The sequence below is a fragment of the Sphaerulina musiva genome (genome assembly GCF_000320565.1).
Source record: "Sphaerulina musiva SO2202 unplaced genomic scaffold SEPMUscaffold_1, whole genome shotgun sequence".
Lineage (NCBI taxonomy): Eukaryota > Fungi > Ascomycota > Dothideomycetes > Mycosphaerellales > Mycosphaerellaceae > Sphaerulina > Sphaerulina musiva.
Window position 1 is genome coordinate 2504450 of NW_016017383.1, and position 23451 is coordinate 2527900.

General features: G+C 53.3%; 9 protein-coding genes and 1 non-coding gene across 10 annotated transcripts; 4 read left to right on the forward strand and 6 right to left on the reverse strand.

The window, feature by feature from the left end:
• Positions 1–6: 6 nt before the first annotated feature.
• On the reverse strand, positions 7–3928 carry SEPMUDRAFT_57060 (uncharacterized protein). The gene has a single exon (XM_016909422.1). It carries the CDS (start codon positions 3845–3847, stop codon positions 122–124), a length of 3726 nt encoding a protein of 1241 aa, XP_016765168.1. The 5' UTR covers positions 3848–3928; the 3' UTR covers positions 7–121.
• A 1801-nt stretch (positions 3929–5729) lies between these two features.
• SEPMUDRAFT_153115 (DNA repair protein) lies at positions 5730–8582 on the forward strand (the record flags this gene model as incomplete). The annotated part of the gene is made up of 1 exon (XM_016907500.1): positions 5730–8582. One exon carries the CDS (start codon positions 5730–5732, stop codon positions 8580–8582), a length of 2853 nt encoding a protein of 950 aa, XP_016765169.1.
• A 350-nt stretch (positions 8583–8932) lies between these two features.
• On the reverse strand, positions 8933–9880 carry SEPMUDRAFT_146153 (CBP4-domain-containing protein). The gene is made up of 4 exons (XM_016903482.1): positions 9726–9880; positions 9588–9660; positions 9404–9515; positions 8933–9210 (listed from the first exon to the last, which is right to left on the reverse strand). The coding sequence occupies exons 1-4, from the start codon at positions 9758–9760 to the stop codon at positions 9080–9082; spliced, it is 351 nt and encodes a 116-aa protein (XP_016765170.1). The 5' UTR covers positions 9761–9880; the 3' UTR covers positions 8933–9079.
• A 279-nt stretch (positions 9881–10159) lies between these two features.
• SEPMUDRAFT_113073 (uncharacterized protein) lies at positions 10160–11263 on the forward strand (the record flags this gene model as incomplete). Its single annotated transcript, XM_016901013.1, has 1 exon — positions 10160–11263. One exon carries the CDS (start codon positions 10160–10162, stop codon positions 11261–11263), a length of 1104 nt encoding a protein of 367 aa, XP_016765171.1.
• Positions 11264–11368: 105 nt separating this feature from the next.
• On the reverse strand, positions 11369–12780 carry SEPMUDRAFT_146154 (NAD(P)-binding protein). The gene is made up of 3 exons (XM_016903483.1): positions 12244–12780; positions 11973–12144; positions 11369–11916 (listed from the first exon to the last, which is right to left on the reverse strand). Exons 1-3 carry the CDS (start codon positions 12513–12515, stop codon positions 11416–11418), a joined length of 945 nt encoding a protein of 314 aa, XP_016765172.1. The 5' UTR covers positions 12516–12780; the 3' UTR covers positions 11369–11415.
• A 421-nt stretch (positions 12781–13201) lies between these two features.
• Positions 13202–13919, forward strand: SEPMUDRAFT_129882 (cytidine deaminase; the record flags this gene model as incomplete). Its single annotated transcript, XM_016902317.1, has 4 exons — positions 13202–13338; positions 13427–13569; positions 13631–13735; positions 13815–13919. Exons 1-4 carry the CDS (start codon positions 13212–13214, stop codon positions 13917–13919), a joined length of 480 nt encoding a protein of 159 aa, XP_016765173.1. The 5' UTR covers positions 13202–13211.
• A 359-nt stretch (positions 13920–14278) lies between these two features.
• On the reverse strand, positions 14279–18289 carry SEPMUDRAFT_146156 (phosphate transporter A-1). The gene is made up of 3 exons (XM_016903484.1): positions 17436–18289; positions 15835–17358; positions 14279–15510 (listed from the first exon to the last, which is right to left on the reverse strand). Exons 1-3 carry the CDS (start codon positions 17774–17776, stop codon positions 15498–15500), a joined length of 1878 nt encoding a protein of 625 aa, XP_016765174.1. The 5' UTR covers positions 17777–18289; the 3' UTR covers positions 14279–15497.
• Positions 14494–14991, forward strand: SEPMUDRAFT_30625 (Co-chaperone Hsc20; the record flags this gene model as incomplete). The annotated part of the gene is made up of 1 exon (XM_016908467.1): positions 14494–14991. A coding segment is annotated over one exon (498 nt), but the record flags the coding sequence as incomplete, so codon positions are not given.
• A 1845-nt stretch (positions 18290–20134) lies between the features above and the next one.
• Positions 20135–21450, reverse strand: SEPMUDRAFT_146157 (uncharacterized protein). Its single transcript, XM_016903485.1, has 3 exons — positions 21232–21450; positions 21159–21175; positions 20135–21103 (listed from the first exon to the last, which is right to left on the reverse strand). Exons 1-3 carry the CDS (start codon positions 21314–21316, stop codon positions 20498–20500), a joined length of 708 nt encoding a protein of 235 aa, XP_016765176.1. The 5' UTR covers positions 21317–21450; the 3' UTR covers positions 20135–20497.
• A 1261-nt stretch (positions 21451–22711) lies between these two features.
• On the reverse strand, positions 22712–22823 carry SEPMUDRAFT_t6. Its single transcript has one exon. It is a non-coding gene; the product is annotated as a tRNA-Leu (tRNA).
• Between the last annotated feature and the right edge of the window lie 628 nt (positions 22824–23451).

Genomic DNA, 23451 nt, shown 5'->3' on the forward strand with positions numbered 1-23451 from the left:
GTGGGAATTGCATGTAGCAAAAGTAGTTCAAAAGAGGCTCTAGTGTAGCGGACAGGTCGACTGCATCATGAAACTGCTTGCTAGAGTGTCAGATATCCGCCGGGAACAGCCCGTACAAAGCTCAGAACATCTCCATGTGGTCTCCTCCAGAGACGGCAAACCTTCCCATTTGCACCTCGGATCGACGATCGAGTTCCTCCGCATATTCCCTTCTGACGTCCTCCAGGCGAACCAACCTCCTTTTCGTCCCGGCCGGATGCACGCCTTCAATGGCCTCCGCAAGCAACCAGGCTTCGCCCTCACCGCAGCAGACCAACGTGTTTATTAGAAGCACGTAGACTTGAATCAGTGTATCATCGTCCGGATCCTTCATGGCATGAGGATTCGTGAATTTCAGGTACTCCAGGTGCGTGTAGAGCAGAGACGCCGCACCGCGGAAGTCAGAGTGCTGTATCCGAAAGGCGAATAGGATCTGGTGGTATGGTGGGCCGGATAGCTGTGTATTGGATGTACCCATACTGGATTTCGCGAGCCCGAGAAGCTCGGCATCTACTGTCTGGACAAGGTCCTCCGCAATCGGCAGCGATAGCAGGTCCGGAACTGCATCTTCCTTGATGCACCTGCTGATGAGGATCCTGAGATTGGATCTACGCACAATTGGGTCCATTATCTGTGCCAGCGCACTGTAAGCTTCGTCGAAGCGGTTGATCTGATGTGAAGCACTAAATAGACGACCGAGAATGCTGTCATGAGCTATTTGTGCTTTGAGATAATAAAGCTCTTCCATCGCAGCGCTGATTAGCTGTGGTATTGACAGGGCAGACCCCTTTTCCCGCTTGAGCTCGTCGAGATCGTGCAATGCTTGACTCACATCACCGCCCGTTCGTAAATGTCGGAAGGCTAGGTTCGCGTATTCTCCTGTGTATGAGAAAGCTTTCACGGATTCGTAGAGGCCCGAGATGTGCTGGAAGTACCGAGCTAGACCTTGACCAAAATACTCCATGTCTTCGACGGAGAGGACGAGGTGTGAAAGGGTGCTTGCAGCATCAGGTATGTGGGAAAGCTCATCCGCAGCGTCATCAAAAGCAAGGCTGGCCATGTCGAACTCTCCTCTGGCCATGTGGACACGACCTTTGAGATAGGTAGCCCATGGTGTAGTCTCGGATAGAAATCTGACGAAGTCCAGCGCAAGGTCCCACTCCTTGTGTTGAACGAGATTGGCCATCACGTAGTCAGTGAAGCCTGTCCAGTTTTCGTTGGGGTCGATGCCCAGCGCCCATGACTTGCTCCACGCCGTAACCAGCTGGGATAACAGACGTGGCTGTCCACCTTCCAACGACCTCCAATCTCCGATGAAGAGGCTCTCATACAACGTCATCGCCATCGGCTCCTCATTCGTACTGCCCACTTTCTTTGGTTCGAGACGCATGTGCTCAACGAGCCACAATCGCAGCTCGGCGGTCTTTAACCTGAAGATGATGCTATCATACATTTCACAAGGATGGAAATTTTCGTCGAGCTCCTCAGGCTCTAGATCGCCATGCATAAAGAGGACGAGAGCAAGAATGTCCAACAGAACGGCTTGTGTGTCTTGTAGCGTTTGCTGTGTGATTGCTATGGTCAAGTCCTTGCCATATCTTTGCAAAGCACGACCACTGTCGGTGCCTTGCAATGTCAGATCAGTGTCCATAGCCTCCAGGACCATCAGAAGAGAGTCATCGTCAAGTCTTCCCAGTCCGTTGAACACAGTGGCAGCCTCAGTGATAGCGTCAAAATCCTCGTTGCTGATCTCCTCGCCGATGTTGCATTGATCATAAATGTTTTGTATGCCGAGAAGTGCAGACTTATCCGCACTCTGATCAAGCGCTTCCGCAATGGCAGCTCTCAAGAGCTTTTCCTGGGAAGACGGTGATAAGCATTGCCGGAGTTGTCTTGCTACCGCAAGTATTTGGCTCTTTAGCAGATCTTCATCAGGATTCGGCCAGATTCTGGTCTGTATTTCCTGATTCAAGACCCTGCTGTGCCTGCCCTGGACGAGCTCCGAGTTGTAGGCAACGAGCTCAAATTCACTGCTTTGCCGAATGGGCGCAACCACGTCAGCACATACCGACCATGGCAGGCCGTCATCATCATCGTACGCAAAGCCAATGGACGCAAGCCGAAGCGCGTGCAGGTGCGATAGTAGCCTAAAGTATATCTGCCATTGCTCGCAAAGTTCGAGCTGATAGCGATGGTAGTCAGGCTTTTCGTGATCATGTCGGCCAACAGTGGTCTTGGCGATCACGGCGCTGACGAGACGTCCCTTGAGTGGCTCCTCCATTTTGTTGATGCCTCGTGATGCGGTTGATACACCGCCCGTTTTGCGATACATCGCAAGTGCTGCTTCTAATGAAGCTTCGCTGAATCGACCAGGGTAGAATAGGTACTTCAGCCACTTCTCGCTAGATGTTGCTGTGGTTTCCGACGTAGGATCCAGGTCCGCAAAGCTGGGTACACGTCGCAAAGCCTCAATGCTAAGGGATGAGTTCTCAACACGAGTCCAATCATTCTTCCAGGCGTCACTGAAGTCGTTCGAGACACCGTTCTCGCCCAGCAGGTCAAACGTGACCACGAAGGTTTCGCATACTCCGCCACTTCTAGCCCTCAGCCACATTTGAGAGCCGTTCCACTGAGGCCCAGGGCTGACATGGAATTGCTCCAGGTTCCACAATGATGTTCCTAACATTTCCGCAATGGGGGCGTTGAGTTTTGCCTCTGGGGGCTGCGTGTCGACGAGGATGAGTTTCTCTTCTCTGTGCGTGATCGCGAAGAACCTGAATTGGTGGTCCCTCGGGGAATAGCACACCAAGAAGTATGCAGTGCCTGGGACACCCATTGAGTCCACCACTTGTAGCACCGTGCCTTGCCCAGGATCAATGTGTGCTTGCTTCCTCCTATCTTCCTGCCCAATGCTGTCTTCCAGGAGGTCCATACGGATTGCAGCTTTTCCAGTGTTGGTATCCCAAGCCTTCAAAACGTGGTCTATGCCGACAGTCCAGATGTGCTTATCATCCGGGCTCATCGCCATGGCTATCATAGCGCTAGGCATAAGATGAAGCTCGCCGTGCTTCACCGTAGTCTTTGACCAGATCCCCTTCAGGCCGGTCAAACCGCTCCAGCCGCCTTCGCCAACATACAGTTGGCGCCATTGGCTACCAGACTCATCTTTGCCACGTTCCAGCCGTATGAAATCGCCATTCTCCAGCGACACGAGTAGGAACAGGCTTGAGACAGCAGTGATGCGGTAGGCCCTGTGGCCCAAAGGGTAGTGCTTGTACACCGATCTGGGGTCAAAGTCCACGGGCACTGTCTCGCGCAGCAGTAGATCGCGTCGCAATGTCACGGTGTATAGGCCCTTGGGCGTAATCACGAAAACATCGAGCGCGTCCCTGGCTTCATCATCTGCAAGCGCGACTCCACGGGGGATGATAGCGTCAGACAGCGAGATACGGAAGGTGAGCCAGCTATCGCTGCAGCATTCGCTGCCAAGGTGCCGCCGGTCCTGTGCTAGATCGATGCATTGTAGCTCGAGAGTGTGGCGATCGTTCAGGACGCGCCAGAGAAAAGTGCGCGGCGCTCTGCTCTTGGGCCGGCTGAAGACTGAGCCTTCAGTCGCGAGATGTTTGCGCGCGTATGACTCCTCGTCGATTCCGCTGATATCCTCGAATGCTCTTTTGCGCCCCGTGCCAGCTCTGCCGAGGCTCCTGTCGCTGATTTGGATGTCAAGCACAGAATTTGGTGTTGTTGGCGCTATTGAAAGTCGCGTTTCCTGGTACAGCGTCGGCGTGTGCAGCACAGCACTGCTCATGGCGGAGATAGCCAATTCGACGGCGGGGGCGGCGACGGCGGAGCGACGGAGATCGGGCTGTGGCCGGGAGGTGGAGTGGTCACAATGTTCCGGAGGAAAGGCACTGTGGTGTTGTTGTATGTCGCTGAGGTGAAACAGCTTGAGGTGACTGAGGTGGAAGCTGGAAGTGACGGTAGGATCGCGAATGTGGAAATTGACGTGGATTCAATCAAATTGATGGGTAAAAAGTTCTACCTGCTAGTAAGGTACAAGAGGTACCTAGGTTGCCTAGGTAGGTAAGAGGTAGGTACCTAACAACTAAAGCAGGGCCTTCTGCACAGTCTACAGCGTACATGTATATGTCGAGAAGACATTATGTGAATCATCAGGTGTCGTTAGCAGAGCCATGAACGCGTTGCGCGAGTACAAATCAAATAACTCCCGTCCTCTCGGTGCACCTCCCCAATGCTACTCCAGCACGCTCTAATGCATCCTTCTACCATCAATCCTTTTCCAGGTCCTTCGGCTGAGGATCGTTGATGCCCGCCTCCGTGATTGCGAACATGCAATCGCTCTCCGGCAAGCAGGGCGAATCGTAGATTTTGCATATTCGCGTTTCGCCGCGTCCTTTTTTCAGCGACAGTCGAGTGGTCGATGCGTGCGCTATGATGTTACCTCCAATCGGCTTCTTTGGATCGGGATTGAACATGGCCGATGGACCTCCATCGACTTGCGCGACCACTTGATTTGTGATGACCACTGCGATGCCGAACTCGTCTGCCAGACGCTGGAGTATTCGCATGAATTTGGCGAGATGAGTCTGACGATTGGACAACTCGCCACGCCCTATGAAGTCCGTTCGGTACAGAGAGGTGGCACTGTCCACAATCAGAAGTGAGAAGCGTGTTTCCGTCATCATTTGAGCAGCTTGGTTGAGGAGTTGCAGCTGATGGTCGGAATTGTAGGCGCGGGCATAGGCGATATTGTCCAAGACTTCCTCGCCTGACAAGCCATATCGATCGGCAACTGAAAGCATGCGGACTGGTCGGAAGGTGCCTTCGGTGTCAATATAGAGGCATTTTCCCTCTCCGCCTCCCATATCGAATGGCAGTTGACATGTGACTGCGAGCGTGTGGCAAATTTGACTCTTTCCGGTTCTGAATTCGCCAAAGAGCTCGGTGATGCTGCCAGTTTCAATGCCTCCTGCGAGTAGCGTGTCCAGTTGCTTCGAGCCAGTCGTGATTGATATGAGCTCCGATCGCCGTGCATGCATCTCCGTCGCGGTAGTGAATCCCATGGGCACATGCTTGCTCGCTTCTGTGAGCATCTTGGTGGCCTTCTGTTCCGATACGCCCTTGATGGTCTCGAGCAGCTTCTTCGGTCTAGTACGCTGTCAGTCACTCGCATCACGAATGTGCGCCGCGAAGAGGACCTACGTGTATGCCACACTCTCGACGGTATTGTAACCCGCCTCTACAAATAACGAGATATCTCGCTTCGTGAGGCCGGCGACGCCCTCGAGACTGGCCAGCGGCGTTGGTGCGCCTGGTCCGCCCGCGAGACCATCCTCATATCCAGACTGCGATTGCTCCTCGTCCATGTTGGCTGCTGCTGGTGCTTCTGTATCTCCGTATAGAGTGGCTTCTCTCCGGACAGAGTTGCTTCGAGTACTACCTTATTCTAGTACTTGGGTGTTGTTGTTGCTGAAGGAACTTGTGCGATTTGACGGGATTGTTTGGTGGCGAAGTGACTACACTACAGTGGAGGTGCTACCTAGTTCTGGTTCTACGCGCCTTGACGCGCTTGCCTTGACACGCAAGCGCGGCGCGCATCCACGTGACTGTAGTCTTCTCCATGTCTGCCTCTGCCGCTCGTCGCTCTCTGCCTCTGCCCATTCGTTGTAATGGCCTCGCACACCGCCGCTGACACCGACACCTCTTCGGACCCCCCCGTGCGCCTTTCGCTCCCGCTCGACTTCCAACAGGACATCTTCCACTCTCTCCGCGCCGAAGACGAGCTGCTCATACTCGCCAGGGGACTGGGCCTCCTCCGCCTCGTCACCAATCTCCTGCACTCGTACGATGCCTCGGGTCACAACCTTGTCATCCTCGTCGGCGCTGAGGATCGGGAGAATGACTGGGTGGGCGAGTCTCTGGCTGAACATGCTGCCGTTTCGGGCAGTGCAAAGTGCCGTGGTATGCAGCTGGTGAACACGGACATGACGAATGTGACGCAGCGCGAGAGAATGTATAAGCGCGGAGGGATATGTTCCATCACTTCCAGAATCCTCATCGTAGACTTTCTGTCTGGATTGCTCGACCCTGCCACAGTGACTGGCTTGATCGTCCTGCATGCCGAAAGGGTGGCAGCTACCAGCCTGGAAGCTTTCATCGTACGCATATTCCGCCAGAAGAATAAGAAGGGCTTTCTCAAAGCCTTCTCTGATCAGCCAGAGCCTTTCACTTCGGGTTTCCAGCCGCTCACGAACATTCTGCGCAACTTGTTCTTGCGCAAACCGGTACTGTACCCTCGCTTCCATGTGGGCGTTGCGAAGAGTCTAGAGGGCAAGAGGAAGGCTGAAGTCATCGAATTGGAAGTGCCCATGACAGAGGCTATGCGGAACATCCAGAGTGCGGTGCTGGAATGTGTCGAGGTCAGTATTGCCGAGTTGAAAAAGATGAACACTGGGATCATTGATCTGGACTTTTCCGTGGATAGCGCACTACACAGATCCTTCGATTCAATCGTGAGGCGACAGCTGGATCCGGTGTGGCATCGAGTCTCTTTCCGAACCAAAATGATTGTACGAGACTTGACTATGCTGAGGACAATCTTACATTCTTTGCTCGCGTATGACGCTGTAGAATTTAACAGATACCTTGATACTGTGCTTGCGGCGAGTCAGCCGCCTCCTGGAAGCTCCCGGAAAGAGGTGTCGCCTTGGTTGTTTCTGGACGCTGCTTCAGTGCTGCTGGATAATGCGAAGGGGAGAGTATACACAGGCAAGATTACGGACGGCCCACTCGCCAATGTGGAACATGAAGGTCTCAATCCAGTTCTGGAAGAGCTTCCAAAGTGGTCACTTCTCGCGGAGATCTTGGAGGAGATCGAGCGAGATGTCTACTTCAACCCACAGCCTCAAGACGAGTCCAGTGGCAGTATATTGATCATGTGTGGGGACCATGGCACCTGCAGACAGTTGCGAGAGTATCTTCAGACCATGCGAAATGAGGTAGATGGCGACAAGGCTGCGGACGGAAGTGAGGATGGATTGCCTAAGGAGAGACAGCCGAGTGGCAAGTATATGATGCGGAGAAAGCTGCGCAACTATCTATTATGGAAGCGGGACTTTGCTCGCGTGAGCAGTACGCTATTTGCTGCCAACGAGAAGGAGATTAATGGTACGGCGCGGCACGCTTCTGGTCAAATCAAAGGCGGAAAGCCGCCACCTAACAAACGCAGACGAGTACGTGGAGGTGGTGCAGTTGGAGCAGCACCTGGTCGAAATGCTAATGGGTCGCTCTCTGTTGCTGGCGACAAAGAGTCTCATGTCCAAGCGTTAATGCATGAACTGGCTGTGAATGACTTTGCGGACGACGTGACCACCGCCAAGATGGATCTCGGCGCAGATCCCCTAGAGGATATGGACGACTATTACGAACTTTATGACATGAAAGATCTTGTACTGATACACCCCTACGATGGCGACATGGACGACCACCTGCTTGAAGAGATCAAGCCACGATACGTAATAATGTACGAACCCGATGCAGCATTCATCAGGCGAATAGAAGTGTATAGAAGCAGCCATACTAGTAGACAGGTCCGGGTGTACTTTATGTACTATGGCGCAAGCGTAGAGGAGCAGCGATACCTCAGCACAGTGAGACGGGAGAAAGACAGCTTTACCAAGCTCATCCGGGAAAGAGGGAACATGGCGATGACCTTCACCCACGATGTCGACAATCAAGACCCCCAGGAGACGTTCCTACGGACTGTCAACACACGCATTGCTGGTGGTGGACGGTTGATGGCAACGGCCGAGCCTCCGCGGGTCGTGGTTGATGTGCGAGAATTCCGCAGCAGTCTGCCTTCCCTCCTGCACGGACGCAATATGGTCGTGATACCTTGCATGTTGACAGTTGGCGATTACGTCTTGACACCAGACATCTGTGTGGAGCGCAAATCTGTCAGTGACCTCATCTCATCCTTCAATAATGGCCGATTGTACAACCAAGCCGAAACAATGCTTCAGCACTACAAGTCTCCCATGCTCCTGATCGAGTTCGACGCACAAAAGGCTTTCACGCTCGAGCCCTTCGCCGACCTTTCCTCCTCGATCGGAACGGCGAGCGTAGTTGGCAGTGACCTGCAATCTAAACTCGTCCTGCTGACTCTGGCATTCCCACGACTCAAGATCGTCTGGTCGTCTTCGCCTTATCAGACGGCCGAGATCTTTGAAGAGCTCAAGAACAAACAAGAAGAACCAGATCCGATCAAGGCAGTGCAGCTGGGATTGGAGCATGGAGAAGATCCCGAGACGAGGACATTCAATCAGACGCCACAGGAAATGTTGAGATGTGTTCCAGGCGTATCAAACAAGGCATTGAACAAACTGATCCTGGAATACGACAATGTGCAGGCTGTATCGAATGCGGACGAGGCAGAGTTGGCGGCATCGATAGGGAAAGAGAACGCTAGGCAGATTCGAAATTTCTTCGACCGCAGTGTCTGGGAAGAAGATAGGGGGGACTGAAGTCTCCGCGACAGAAAAATAGCTTCACTAAAATTCTCAACGCTCTTGAGCGCGCTTGATTTTTACGTGCTCGTCACACACTGCTACCATGCGCAGCGTCGAGTTTTCAAATGAAAGAGGTTCTCTAAGTTCACGGCACTTACTGTGAGAGGCGCGGGACAATATGCCCGCCCATGGCTTCGTAGTGAATCAGCACAACAACGCTATCTCATGTGTCGATGCTTGATAGTAGCTGCTATTTGCCCGCATCGATGTTGATAAGCTCGAGAGTACGTTTGAGCAGATCACGGGTAGCAGCCACAGCGCGAGATAAAGGTACCTTAGGTTACAAAGTGTGACTTGGCGGACGAGGCGCGATGAGCATTGTATAATAGTATCACAGCCTGTTTATACTAGTAGTACAGAGGTACCCAGTTGCTGACGATGGGATGCCCTCGCTGCCGCCATGCTAGGGCTTCATTCCGGCCTTGGTCGTCGCTCCTGTCGACTCGTGGTTTTCATTTGATACTCTGCCTCAGCTCATCTCTTCGGGCCTGCGATTCCGCTTCCGCGGCTCTTCTCCGCTCAAGCTCGGCCGTGACACCCTCCGCCCGCTTCTTGGTCAGATCATCTTCCCACACTTGCCAGACTGTGATACGCGTAAGCCTTTGTCCCAGAAGTCGATGGGGCTTCAATATAGCAACATGAGTATAAATAAGCCTCAAGGCTCACATTGGAGCGCCGGGGGCTTGAACTCTGCCACTTGTGTTGTTGAAAGTGCAAATGTCACTTGGCCATGAGGTGTTGTAGGCCTGAAACTGAGAAAGGAAGAAACGACTTACTGTGCTTGTCACTTTTCGAATATCCCTTCAGCTTGCTGACAAAGGTATCAAAGTCTTCTTGCTTCTCCTTTCTTCTCTCCAGAGATCTGCGCTGCAGTTCGGGGTTGTATTTCTGTTTGTTTGGCTCCCGTGTCAGCGCTTGCCTGCCGCCTTGAAATCGCTCTTCATCTCGCCACCAGCTCACCATGAATAACTCCTCTTCTGTGGGAGTGACGTAGTATATCAAAGCTGGACCGCCGATACACATGATCCCACCGCTATCATCTCATATCAGCACATATATCGTTTTCGCTCGCATACACTTCCCGCAACGGTAACATACGCAGCAACCATCTTGACCCAAGTGACGGTCCTCATGGTGGCGACCTTTCCAAATATCCGAGTTTTCACAAGCTGGCACCCGCACTTTCTGCCCTCTGCTACTCTTCCCAGAGCTTCGAGTTCTGTTGTGGAGTGCGTTTGGAGGCAGCAGATGAGAAGGTGCAATTGTCGATGATCCGAGGAGAATCATCGATGGCTTCATCGTGATATTCATCCGGCATCTCGCTGCTACTAGCAGCCCACGGCCCGGCCCGTGCCTCAGCTGGCCGTGGTCTAACCCCTCTCAACATCAGATGTACCTTACCTACCGACCTATACATGCACTCCCTCCTACCTACTTAGCTCTTGCAGTCCGCGAGCACCAGTGGCAACTTACGACGCTTTACGAACACAGGAATCTTTGCAGTCGCGGTGCACTCTCATTAAAGCTTCATCATGGCGAGCAAGACCAGGACTGAGGACGGAGAGGCTTTTGGCCTGCTTGAGACTGCATTGAGAAGACAGATCAAGGACGCGTTAGGCGGCGTCAATTCGTCCTATGATAACATTCAGACTCGCCTACAGAGCATCGAGCAAAGACTTCCCGAGAACCTTCGATCTCGACTCGATACGGTCGAAGACCACTGCAAGCACGAGGATGCTATGGACATTAGCCAGTCCCTTGCCCAGCTCACCAGCAAAATCTCGATGATGCAATCGCAAATCGATCTCCACCAACGTAGCCTGGAGCACATCTGCAAGAAAGACCCTGCTCCGCCTACTCCGCCTGCTCTGCAGAACTCAGATTCTGCTGTTCAAGACTTGATGCAATGGATGGACCGGTCTGAAAGCGACCAACGCTCCCAAGCAACACTAGAGATGTGGTCCGCAGATGAAATCGCCGGGGAGCTGCTCCATCGTCTTGCCAAAGGCCAACAGTTGGCTTCTGAATTGGCGGAGCGAGTCCACCTAGCCACTGCTGCTAGAACGATTCCTTCCGCAGAGACGGCGCCGCAAAGCGCATCGCAAGTCAACACCCGTACATCAGAATCTTTGGCGGAATCTCGCAAAAGATCTGCATCATCTGCTTCTTTCGATAGCGCAGAAAACGGAGACGGCGAGAAGTCGGCGTCGAAGCGTTTCAAGTCCGCTCAAACAGCGAATGGCAGACGTTCGGGCACGTGGATGATTAACAGACTGGAAATCTCACAACCAGCGACAGAGACTGAGCTCAGCAAGAAAGAGCCCAGCAAGAAAGAGATGAGCAAGCAGGAACTCAGCAAGCAGGAGTCCAGCAAGGAGTTCAGCAAGGAGCCCAGCAAGAAAGAACCTGGTAAGAAGGAGCCCACATGCAGTAAGAAGGAGCTTAGCAAGAAGAAGTCCAGCAACCAAGGGCTCAGTAAGGAGCTTAGCAAGAAGGAGGTCAGCACGAAGGAGCCCGAACTCATACCAAAGGACGAACCGCGGAGATCCTCTCGTCCACCAAAGCCATCTCGCAATCCAGAATACATAACCTGGCTTGAAGTCGAGGCTGATAAGCGTAGGAGAGTGTTTGTTTAGAACTCGAGTAAGGTCAAACTTGAGTAAGGTCAGTGCCCTTGGTTGCAGTAGCCAAATCACGAATGACTCGAGAGATATTCTCGAGACTAGGACAAGTAGGTAATAATTGGAACGTATTGACATTGTTGCTTGGTCTACGCATGACACGCCCTCTAGATTGGAAGACTGACGGGGTTCATAACGGTCGAGCCGCCGTCGACAATCATGTTTGCACCAGTTACATAGCTCGAAAAGCCACTGGCCAGGAAGCCGGCCACTCTTGCCACTTCGATAGGAGTTCCAGGCCTCTCCAAGCCAATAATCTCCTTTTGCTTTTCTCTACTCTGCAGACTGGCAGGTGGCAGCTGATGCGCGATGCCCCGCTTGTCTTGTTTTTCGAGGTCAATACCAATATCTATCTGGCCTGGCGAAATGCAGTTGATCCTGACTCCAGTGCCTTTGAGAGTGGCCACTCCAGAGCGGACTACACCCAGCGCGGCATGGGAGGCCATTGTGAATGCAGGACCCCAACATCCCCCAATGGTAGAGGCGACCGAGGAGACAACAATGATGGACCCATAGGCTTGGTCTTTGGGTGCGGCATTTGCATAGTTCCCTTTCGGCGTGGTTTTTAGCATGGCCGGGGGAGCGTATTTGAGAGCAAAGAAGGGTGCCTAGGCCACGTCAGTACCGGGTCCAGGATCACGGGATGCCTCTGTGTGCTCCTCACCATGCTATTTGCTTCAAAGAGTTTGAGCAAATCTGCCGGAGTGGTGTCTGCAATCGAGGATGGGCCTAAGAGGCCGGAGGAGGTTACGTAAATGTCCAATCGCCCCCAAGCGTTGAGCACATCGTCAATGAGCCCGAGAGTATCTTGCTCATCGGCGAGCTTGAAGGGATAGCTACGATGGAGTCAGTATAGCAAGCTCTTAAACACATCGCCATATCGTATCGCAGATGACTCGTCATGGTTGGTGTCAGCATGGGATTGAGAGACTTGCCCAATGACCTTTGTGTTTGGGTATTGCTTGTTGACGTCTTGCTCCACGCGGGCAAAATCATCACTGGGCGTTGACGAACAGGCATAGATACACGCGGCACCGTGTGCTGCAAGCTCCAACACGATCGCTCTGCCCACGGGTTGTGTGGCGCCCGTAACGATGCACACGAAGCCATACAGCTTGCCGTCTGTCCTGTACGGCGAGAAGTCGGCGGACTCTTGGTGTGCAGCAGCGTCGACAGCAGCAGGAGCAGCAGCAGCAGCAGCAGCCATGGTATTGTTGTATGTTGTAACTTGGTTTTCACTCTTCGGTGGAGGTGTTGTTGTTGTTGTTGTCCTGGTGCCCTTGTCGAGGATGATGATCACGGGTTTCTGTCAGTCAAGTAGGAAAGAGGATTGAGCATACCTTTTGCAGCAACATGGCAGCAGCTCCAGCTCTACCGTAGATTACATAAGGTGCGGGAGGGTGCAGTGGTGCATGTGGTGATGGTGATGATGATGATGATGATGATGATGGGCGTTGTACACGTTCAACTCCACGGACTCACGGAGAAAGAAGCATTAAGTTGTTTATCAGTCACTGCACGATAAGGATAAGGACAGGACTCACGGAGGTAGAAGAACCAGACGGGAACCCCCCATGTGTCAGCAGATACAGACGATCCCTTTATGCATCGAACCTAAAACAGCCCAGTTCCCTCTACAAGTATACCTGATAGCCGTCCTCCTCGTCCTCCCCTCCCGGCCAATGCGAGTGGAGGCATGAGGCATCTAGGAGGTAAAAGGACCTACCTACCTAGTTCTAGTTCTCCGGCGGTACCTGTTCTAGCCAGGTATCTTCCGTAATGTGCACTGCACAGCCTTGTGCCGAGCCCACTGCAACCTCGTCTCTGCTCACCTCAATAATTAATCCTCTCCTCCCCTTCCCTTCCCTCCCCTCCCCTCCCCTTCCCTTTCTCCCCTTTCGCCATGTCCGACGAGTCCGACTACCAGCGAGGACATGCCCGTCATGACACGGCACTGATCCATGGTCTATCGCAGGCAGAGGTGCAGAAGCTGTCGGCATCGTGCGTCGAGGCCAAAAGCAGGGCGTATTGTGAGTGGCAGCACGGGCTGATCCTAGCCGCGAAGAGGCGTGCGTGCGTACGTGCGTGGCGCGACGACTGATGGACCGTGACGGACAGGCCCATACTCAAACTTCCGCGTTGGTGCAGCATTGCTGCTGAAAAGCGGCGAGGTCGTGACCGGCGCAAATGTCGAGAACGCGGCGTACCCCGTGGGCACATGTGCAGAGCGAACCGCCATTGGGACGGCCGTGGTACAGCATGTGAGACTTACACACTCATGCATGCTGTACAGTACAGACTACTGACACTGATGGATGGCAGCGCGCTGCGAGAGGGGATATCCGAGCCATCGCCGTGGCGACAGACATCAGCCCGCCTGCAAGTCCCTGTGGTATGTGCAGACAGTTCATCCGGGAGTTTTGCGAGGTGTGTGTCCATGATACCTATGATGAGCGGAGAGAGCAAGTCCACCAGCACTGCGCCACTGACATGGAAACCCTGCAAGCCCTCGACACCCATTCTCATGTACGACAAGGACAACCATTCGGTCGTCATGACACTGGAGCAGCTGCTGCCCATGTCCTTTGGGCCCGATCAGCTACAACGGTAGAGCGGCGAGGCATCTCATATGTAGCGTGCGTGGTGGGAAAGTGTCCTGCGAACGGGCGAGGTATACATGTAGTTAGGTACTGTACGGTCTCTAGAGTGTGGCAGGATGGGACAATGGCGGCAGCGACATATATCCAATGTACCTTAGTTGTACACAATCACATAGCCCAAGGTACACACATATATACTTCACAGAAAGATACATGTACAGTACATGTAAGGTTTGTATGCATCAACTCATATTGATGCAGCCATGCACCTTCGTGGTGACGTCGTGCCGGCATGCAAGTCGACACACATAGGTAGTTCCAATCCAGTGCGATTGATCACTGACACTTAGTAACTCACTTTGACCTGCATACCTTCTCTTGTCGTGCAAGATGCGGTCAACATTATCCACGTTGTCGACCAAGATGGCGACGGCGGCGGCGGTGACGATGCCGGCGGTGGACATGAGAACGGCCGACGTGACGTTGAGAAGAAGGTGGAGGACGATCACGAGCACGGAGACGAGAACGAGAAAGTACAGCAGCGAGCGACAACCGCCCACCCAGACGACGGCAACGACGACGACGACACACTACTCCATCTTCCCCCAGACATTTCCTCGCGGACCACCACCACACACGTCCTTCTCGCCCGACCTCCGCCAGCTCCGCAAAGAGTACCTGCAACTCCAAGCCAAAGCGCACCCAGATGTCGCGTCGGCCGCTCACAAGAGCCATGCGGAGGCCCTGAGCGCGCGCATCAACGAGGCCTACAAGACGCTGCAGGACCCGCTGCGACGAGCGCAGTACTTGCTCGCTCAAAAGGGCATCGATGTCGCCGACGACAGCGCGAAGCTCGACGCCGAAACAGACGGAGGAGAACTGCTGATGGAAGTCATGGAGGCTCGCGAGGCCGTCGACGACGTGGACGACGAAGAAGGGCTGGTGAAGATCCGGAACGAGAATAATGCGCGAATCGACAAGAGTGTTCAGATTTTGGAGTCTGCGTTTGCTGAGGAAGACTTGGCTACTGCTACGAGGGAGGCGGTGAAATTGAGATATTGGATGAATATTGATGAGTCGATCAAAGGCTGGGAGAAGGGCAGTGGCGGCGGTAATAATCATCATTGAACCCGTGACCTACATACAGTATGAACACGGTGGTTGTGATGGTGCAGACTGGCTGGCTGGTCTACCTATGTTAGGTCCATGTAGGTACCTGACCTACCTGACTTTGCCGACATTGGTGCTCTTCGCATTGAGGGACGGGATTCGGGAGTGAAGTATGAGGACAGACACAGAATCACCCTGACCCTAGGTGGTGGATACTGGTAACTCGTCAAGGACCGCAGTAGGACCGACATCTCTTCAGCTGCAAAATGCAATCAATAAACACCCAAGGTGGACGAAATGGGCTGCGCGCGGTCCAAGAGCTCACCAGAGCGACCTCTTCCACTCGATCGTCTAAGCAGATGCCAACATCTACTGAAGGGTCAGATCGATGCACTACGAAAGCAGTCGATATGGCAGGCGAGAATGTCCTCGTGACCTTTTGTCCTGGATGTACCAGTCAAGCAAGCATACCAGGTACATTACCTTACATACCTAGGTAGGTAGGTACCTTTGAAAAAGTGCACCACTCGGGACTGGGAGCCGGCATTTTGAACACGGGAAATACAGTATGTACCACCATGCTTCTCTGTGCAGCGTAACTGTCCTACATACATGTACATATCCCTCCGATACCTTTTGCGATGCGACGTGCCTGCGTGGATGCGCAAGGTATAAACTCACTTCTTCAACTCCTTCAGCTCGGGACTAAGCTCCAGGTCGTCGGATTCCTCTTCAATGGAGCGTTCAGGCCCAACATTGCTCTTTGGCCCCTTCATCCCGCGAGTCCTCTCGAAGAAAGTACTGACTTCGCTCGACCAGTTATCCTCGTCCACCTCATCCTGAGCACCCTCCTTTTCCGCGACGCGGCGGGCCATTGCAGCTTCCCAATCAGCCCTCATCTCTTCCACCCTCTGCTCATAGTCCTTCTGCGCATTGTAATTTTTGGCACCACCACGCATCCGCTCCCACAACGATAGATGCTGGGGGTGAATGGCAACACCATGGTACTCATTCTCGCGACCCGCGCGAATGTATGCCCAGCGGCGTTCCTGCTCCTTGAGATCCAGTCCTGTGGTATCAGGCAAAAAGACAAATGTGATGAGAGCTCCGGCAAGACCGAACCAGGGCACGACCATGAATCGTGTCGGCACATCAATGTAGTTGTACAAGACAGCTGCAGTGAGAGCTCCCAATTTACCACATGCAGCACTGAATCCATGTGCAGACGCACGAACTGGCGTGGGAAAGACCTCAGCGGCGACCAAGAAGGTGACGGAATTGGGCCCGAATTGGTTGAAGAAGGATGACAAAAAGTACATTGCCATGAACTTGTGCACGCCGGCTCCTTCTGCATAGTAGGAGTAGTTGAATGCGGGAATGATGAAGCAGATGAAGTCGCCCATGAATCCCACAATCTGCATCCATTTGCGTCCATAATTTTTGTTGTCAATCAGGAACGAAGCCAGATAGTAGCCCACAAGGGAAACACCAATGTTGAGTAGATTCCAGAGCCAATTGACCATGACCGAGGATGTGTCGCCGGAGAGAGTGGAGATGAACTCGGCCTGGAAGAGTTTATTTCCGTAGAAGAAGACATCGTTGGCGTACCAAGCAGCAGCAGTGGCAAAGACACGACCGCCAAAGTAGGTAAAGGTATAGCTCAGCGACTTGACATCGTATCCGGTGACGGACTGCTTTTTCTTGGCTTGCTGGAGCACTTTGGAGGCAGATCGCATCTTGTAAGTACGATAGTAGCAGAGCCAGAGGGTGCCCACGGCGGGAATGGCAAATGACACGCGGTAGGTCCACTGCACGAGGGTCTTGTTGTACGGAGCACCGCTCTTGCCGCCGTGGAAGATCAGCAGGAGCAGAATGAGGATGACCTGGTTGGCCCATTGGCCCCAGCCTTGCATGAGGAAGGCCGAAGTCACCTTGCGGCCGCGATGTAGACGATCTTCTCGAGTCGAGATCTTTCCGGCTCCGACAGCGTTCTCCATACCAGATGTCGCTGTCATAGGATACTCTCCTCCCACGCCGATACCGTAGAAGAACAGCGACCACGTGTAGCAGATGACCCAGCCGTTCAAAGTCGTTCCCCAGGAAGCTGTGAGCATAATGAGGCCCAAGAACATGATCACGGCATCCTGAATCAGGCCCCACCGACGACCAAGCCAGTCACCGAGAACACCAACCAGAATTTGGCCCACAATGATGCCGAGAATCTCCAGGTAGTCCACGGCCTGCACCCAAGTCTTGGTGCAGACCTTGTAATTGTGCCAGCAGTCCGGGAAAGCTGCGGTGAAGAGGGGCTTCACATTCCCGATGGAAAACAAGACGTAACTACCATCAATCAGATCAAGGGTCATTGGTTTGTAGGTATTGGCACACTTTTCTCGTGTGCGACTGCAACGACTCACCCTTCAAGCAAGAGACCCATACCAGGAATCACCATATTCCGGAAGTAGTAACTGACGGGACTGAGAGGATCGGCCTTCATCATGCGGCCGATGCTCTGCACCTCCTTCTTGGCTTCTGCAGAGTCGACTTTGTTGACAAACTTGAGCCTCTGGGCGACCTTCATATCCGCCCAATACGTGCCGTTCTCGTCGTAGCTGTCGTCGGGTAGCAGAAGTGATCGAAAGACTTCTGACTCGTTATGCTTCATGTCTCCCAGATCGGCAGTAGCGACATGTTGACCACCCATATTGGGACCATGGGGGGCGGCAATGCCGTAGTCTCTCATCGATGCGTCGGTCATCGTGACGGTCGTGTCCCCGAGTCGAATGAGCGGTAGGTAGGTAGGTATGTACCTATGTCACCAAGAAATGGCCTCGGCGCTGCTAGGTCCGGCAGGTATCGATGAAGGACAAGCCCAATGTATGGATCTATCGTCTAGGCAGTCCCGTGTGCGGTAGGTATTGATATATAGTCTGGGCGTTTTCCAGTGTAGTCTCGGAATTTGATATATTCGATGCCACTACTACACAAGCCGCACCAGAAACCAGAAACCTCGGGGGGGAGTATGGCCGGTTGATGGGGGCACGTTGTGGTCTGAATGCCCCTCTATGGCCGCGGGCAGATAGCAGGTCGAGAGTAACGGAAGGTACCTATGGCGGCGTGACTTCCAATGCTCGTACAGCCGCGTGGCCCCTTTGTCGGTGTCGACCGAACCTGGAAGCTACGTCCTACGCTCTTGCGATGCTGACGGCAGCTGGGTAGCGATTGCCTGTTAGGTGAAGTGGCCGGAGACAATCGGCCAGTCGGCGATTGGAGAGCGACGGGGGAGGCTTTTGAGAATTGAGAAGAATGATATGGAGGGGGGTGGGGGAGGAGGTAATAAGGTCAGGTTAGGTAGTGTACGGTAAGGAAGGTATTACCTCCTAGTAAGGTAGGTAGTGTCAGGTAGTTTTCACAAATTGCAGCTTTTGGGCGGGCAATCTGGGATGGAATAGACTTTGTCTCAACCAAGGACTATGCTGTCTGTGTATGGGCAGCTCGGCAGCTCCAGCAGCACGCGCACGGCAGCAGAGACGTCTGGCAGAGCTGGTCCCTGGACGGTGTGGACTGGAAAGGAAAAAATCTGCCATCAGTAGGTACATGTAACGAGGTAGTAGATCCACTGCCACCGTCGCCATGCGCCATGCGCTATGTATGCCGACGGGACGTCCGAAGGCTCGACTGCCTACCCACACCCACATACCGCCTTCTTTCTCTCAACGCCCTATTTCCAGCTTCGCACGCAATCGGTACCTTACGGTAGGCAGGCAGGGCACGAATCGCCATGGCTCCTGAGACTAGCAGCCGCCTGGCTTGCTTTCTACACACATACAGTAGAACTATACATGGCCGCCTCGTGCCCTTCTTCACAGCCATCTCCGACCCCATGGGCCATGGCTGCAATGATCAGATTATCTCGTCATGATCTGATATCATCGTCATCATCATCATCATCATCGTGACAGGCTCGGGGCGCCTTGTTGAGCCGTCGTGGCGACGGATGCAGCGGGGGTCCAAGAGACTAGAGAGAGACACGAGAGTGGGAAAGAGAGGGAACGAGAGAGTGAGAGAGAAAGTGAGAGAGTGAGTGAAGAGATTTTTTTTTGAACAACCAATCACATGCTCTGCTTCACGCACGTTGTGAGGGCTCGTCGGAATTAAGAAAGAGAATCCTCCTGCAAGCTCCAATATTTCTCGCTGTTGATCATATTATGCCCGAGCCAGACCAGCTGCTTGCATTATCCACCGAGAATGGGTGCGAAGGGACAGGACGGGCTCGCTGCTCCGCCAGACGGTGCATCACCACGTTGCAACAACACACGAGAATCAATTTGTGTCTTCCTCGCCCACTGCATTATTAGTGTAAGGATCAGGTAAGGTACAGGTATTACATGTATGCATTGTATAATTCTGGTTTTTGTTGACGTAGTTACCGGTGCTAGCTTCACCTCTTTTGCTTGGCGGCCCAAGCCTTCACTGAAGCTTGGAAATAGCTTAATACCGTCGGGATAGCCTTGCCTTGCTCTCAATCCTATCCATGCCCCCCAGTCACAAGAATGTGAACTAGGTTGTAAGGTGCTGAGAAACGACAAGGTGTTTGAAAATGGCAAGGATCTCACGCACTGCGGCTCTGGAGAAGGAGGACGTAGTGCAACGTGCAACACGGATCAAAATTCGGATATGAGTCTTGTGCGAGCATGGATGACTGCACTGCCATGGGAAAGGCATACATGTATATCTACCTGACCTGACCTGACCTAACCTGACCTGACCTGTACTGGTGGACTCACAAATTGTTGTTCTAGCTCCGTGTCAATGTACAGAGAACGGATCACGACTGCGAGGTGAGAATTCCCGGCTACTCTTTTTTCATGGATGACACCATAACGTGCGGCACAGCACAGGGCTCAGACAGCGATGTCCTGCGACGAGTGCCTTTGGTGTTTTCTCAATCCTGTGGTGGGCGTGTGAGAGCACTCCTCAGTGCGCCGGGCAGTTGGCAAGGCGATGACTTCACACGCATCCTGCCTCGATGCGGTACACGACAATCATCGCGAGAACAGTCGCCCAGGCGCGTCTGGGGTATGCGGCGATTCAAACAGATTGGGTTCTCGGAGCAGAAAGCTAATGCATTTTGACTTTGTGCCGCCATCACAGGGCTTGTGTAGGGCTGAAACTTATCGTGCAACTTCATAAGTACTACTCAGGAGAGATATAGCGTCAACAGTGCGAAGCTTGATAGCGTGTAGTGTTTGTTTGCAGTTTCAATTCTCGTTCGTCTGTGTGCTGTGCTGTGCGGTACTGTACTGTATCTATACCTGCGCTAGAAAGCAGAACATTTTATTAAAGGCCCGTAGGCGACCAGAAGTCCAACATCGAATGCTCGATCCGGAGCGCACGTGTCTGTCATCTCACAGTGCGCCAGAAGGCCGAAAGACCCGCTTCGGCGCGTCATCCTGACCATTCGTCACAATCCCAGGTTCTATGCGAGAACAGCGAACATGGCGCCGAACACGGCAGCGACGCTTCCACCGATTTGAAGGGCGGTGGCTGCACCAGTCGCCGTCGCGATGGCAGATGTCGAGGAACCGCCGACAGCGCCAGCTTCGGTGGATGTTGCAGGCATCCCGGTGGCCGTGACCATGGTAGTGTTGGAGCCGGTTGGGTATGGGGCAGGAGTGCCGGCGGCGACGGGCGTCGAGACGTAAGCAGATGGGGCGGCAGGGGTAGATGCAACTGGACCAGCGGAAGTGTATCCAACGGGGCCAGCAGGAGTAGATGCAACAGGACCAGCAGCAGTCGATGGACTCACGACAGCGGAAGAGGCCGACTCATACACTGGAGCAGATGGCTGCATAGCGGATGTCTCGACCGAGGAGTAAACTGGCGCGGATGGAGCCTCAGAGCTGTACGGTGCTGGGGCTGGCGCAGACGGAGCCTCAGAGCTGTACGGCGCTGGGGCTGGCGCAGACGGAACCTCAGCGCTACTGGCAGAGGAGTACGGGGCCGGGGCCGGGGCCGAGGGCGCGGCCGCAACGCTGGTGGTAGCCTCTGGAGCAGGAGTGTAGGCTGCTGGGGCAGTCGGGGCCTGACATGCTGTTAGCCATCCTCTGCTTGCACAGGAGTACGTCCTAGTCTCTTACTTGGATCTGTCCGTCACCTGTAGTGTCATTAGCCATCGGGACCGTGTTGTTCAAATGCCTCGAGAGAACTCACCAATCTGTGTCACAACGTAGCCGCTTGGAGAGTCGGCGCATGCGACGCCAGCAACGGCGAGGAAGGCAGCGAATGAGTAACGCATGTTGTTTGTGGTGGTGGGATTACTTGATTATGGGTGTTGAATACTGGGGTTCTGGTGATAGCGACGGTGGATGTTGGAATACAACGAGCGGCTGTTGGAGTAAGGTAGAATCGAGGTGGTAAGAAGAAGTGAAGGTGGTGGAGGAGGTGGTGGTGGAATAGAAAAGAACTGGATGTTTTGTGGGCCCGCGTCGCGTCGGCTGGGCCCATACACGCCAGGGGGCCTAGCGTCAAACAATACCACGCCAAACCAATAAGCGATGACATTCGCGGCGGCACGGATCCATACCGGGGATCTGCCGGGCCAGGAACAGGAATCCCTAACCGCCGCGTTTCCAGTAAGTCTTTGAGAAGCCATGGTAAGGTAAGGTAAGGTATGTTTATAAACACACCTCTCACCCCCTCGGACCACTGCAGAACTCGAGGGCAGCACAATCGCCAGATCTTCCTGTCTCGTCTGTGGTCGGCCGTCGGGTGCCATGCCTACCATCCCGAGATACATGTCTGTACTTTTGGTACATAGGTACAATGTAGACGAGTGAATGCGGGTAGAGGAGAGTGGAGTCCTGGAGTGGAGAGGATTGGCGCAATCTGGAACAGGGGCATCATCCGTTGTCGATGTCGGGTGTGTTGAGTGGGACTGTGGGTTCATCCTGCGGCAGGATACCAGCCTCTCTCTTTTCACCCACCGGTCCCGTGGAACCTCGAAGAACTCTACGTCTCTACGGAACCCGCCGCTACGTGTGCTATGTACGCAAGGTCGCATCACTCAATGTCCCAACGAACGTCGACACGCTGAAGCCAGTAAGGTGTACGTAGACACCACGTAATTTCAATAATACCTAGGAACGGTTCGATCAGGCGGCACGGATAATACAACGCTTACTGCTTCAATGTTGCTGTTATACAATGGAGTTGAGCTAACAGCAGCATCATCTCAAGAGTAAGCGTACCTAATGCCTAGATCATGCACGTTGTAAGCTTTGGATTCTATACAAAAGCGACAACGACTAGGTACATGTATCTATGGGCATGTAACGTTGTATAGAGAGCAAAGGGAGTCTGGAGTAGATTCAAAATAGGGATCGATGTACGGAGTACTAGAGGACTGTTCAGTAATATATGGTGTCGGCCAAATTTTCATTATAGGTACTACGCTAGGTGGGTGCTCGGAAGAGCGCCACGGATACTCCTTCTTCCTCTACTACTTCTTCCTCTACTTATATACGAGGCTAAAGAAAATTAATACTAAGACAAGAGAAGAGCGTAACTTAGGGTTAGGATTAGAAAAAAATATGATGCCAAGACTATAGAAGTGCGTACCTTAGGATTAGGACCCAAAAAGATGCAGTCAAGACGAAAGTTGGCTGGCTCATGCAGGTCGTATTAATTTAGATGAAGGCTGAGGGATTCGAACCCTCGCGGGCAAAGCCCATGAGAATGCTCTCCAACTGTGTTGGATAAGTCGAAACTTGAGTCACACGCCATAACCACTCGGCCAAACCTCCTTGGAACCGGCTTCTCAGCCAATTGGATGCAATTGGTGAGCTCGTGTTGTATATACAGTCTGTGAAATGAGAGACTCGTCCACGGCACAGGACTAGTACCTCCGGTATGCTTCCACATATGAGCAGTAACAAAGGAAGATTGAGTTCTGGAGTTGCGAAAGGGGCAGCCTTAATGCAACGTGAGTGAGCGACAAGCTGAGATCTACTATGCTACCTTCAATGAGCCTCACCTCAGCATGGACCGGACACTGGTTTTACGAGATGCTTGTCGGACTCGCATGTGGAGGTAAAAGCTCGAGAATAGCATGCTCTTCGAAGCTAACGTGACCAAAGAGTGCCAGACTACCTACGCCACGTTGAGTACAGTTGAGGCATTCGTATCGAAGCCAAAGAAGATTGTGCAAAGCGGGAAGTGACGCAAAACGATAGTGCGTGCAGAGTAGTACTTGTTGCCAGTCTTTCGCAGACGGCCCGTTGCCAGAGATCTTAGTTGTTGGTGTAATGGGCGAGTTGAGCCTCGGAGGTACTCCCTCCTCGGTTCTCGGACAAAGCAGGCGTACGAGGAAGTGAGCGTCTAGGTGTGCAATTACTTTGCCGACACCGCCGTAGCCGTGCGATGTCCTAAGCC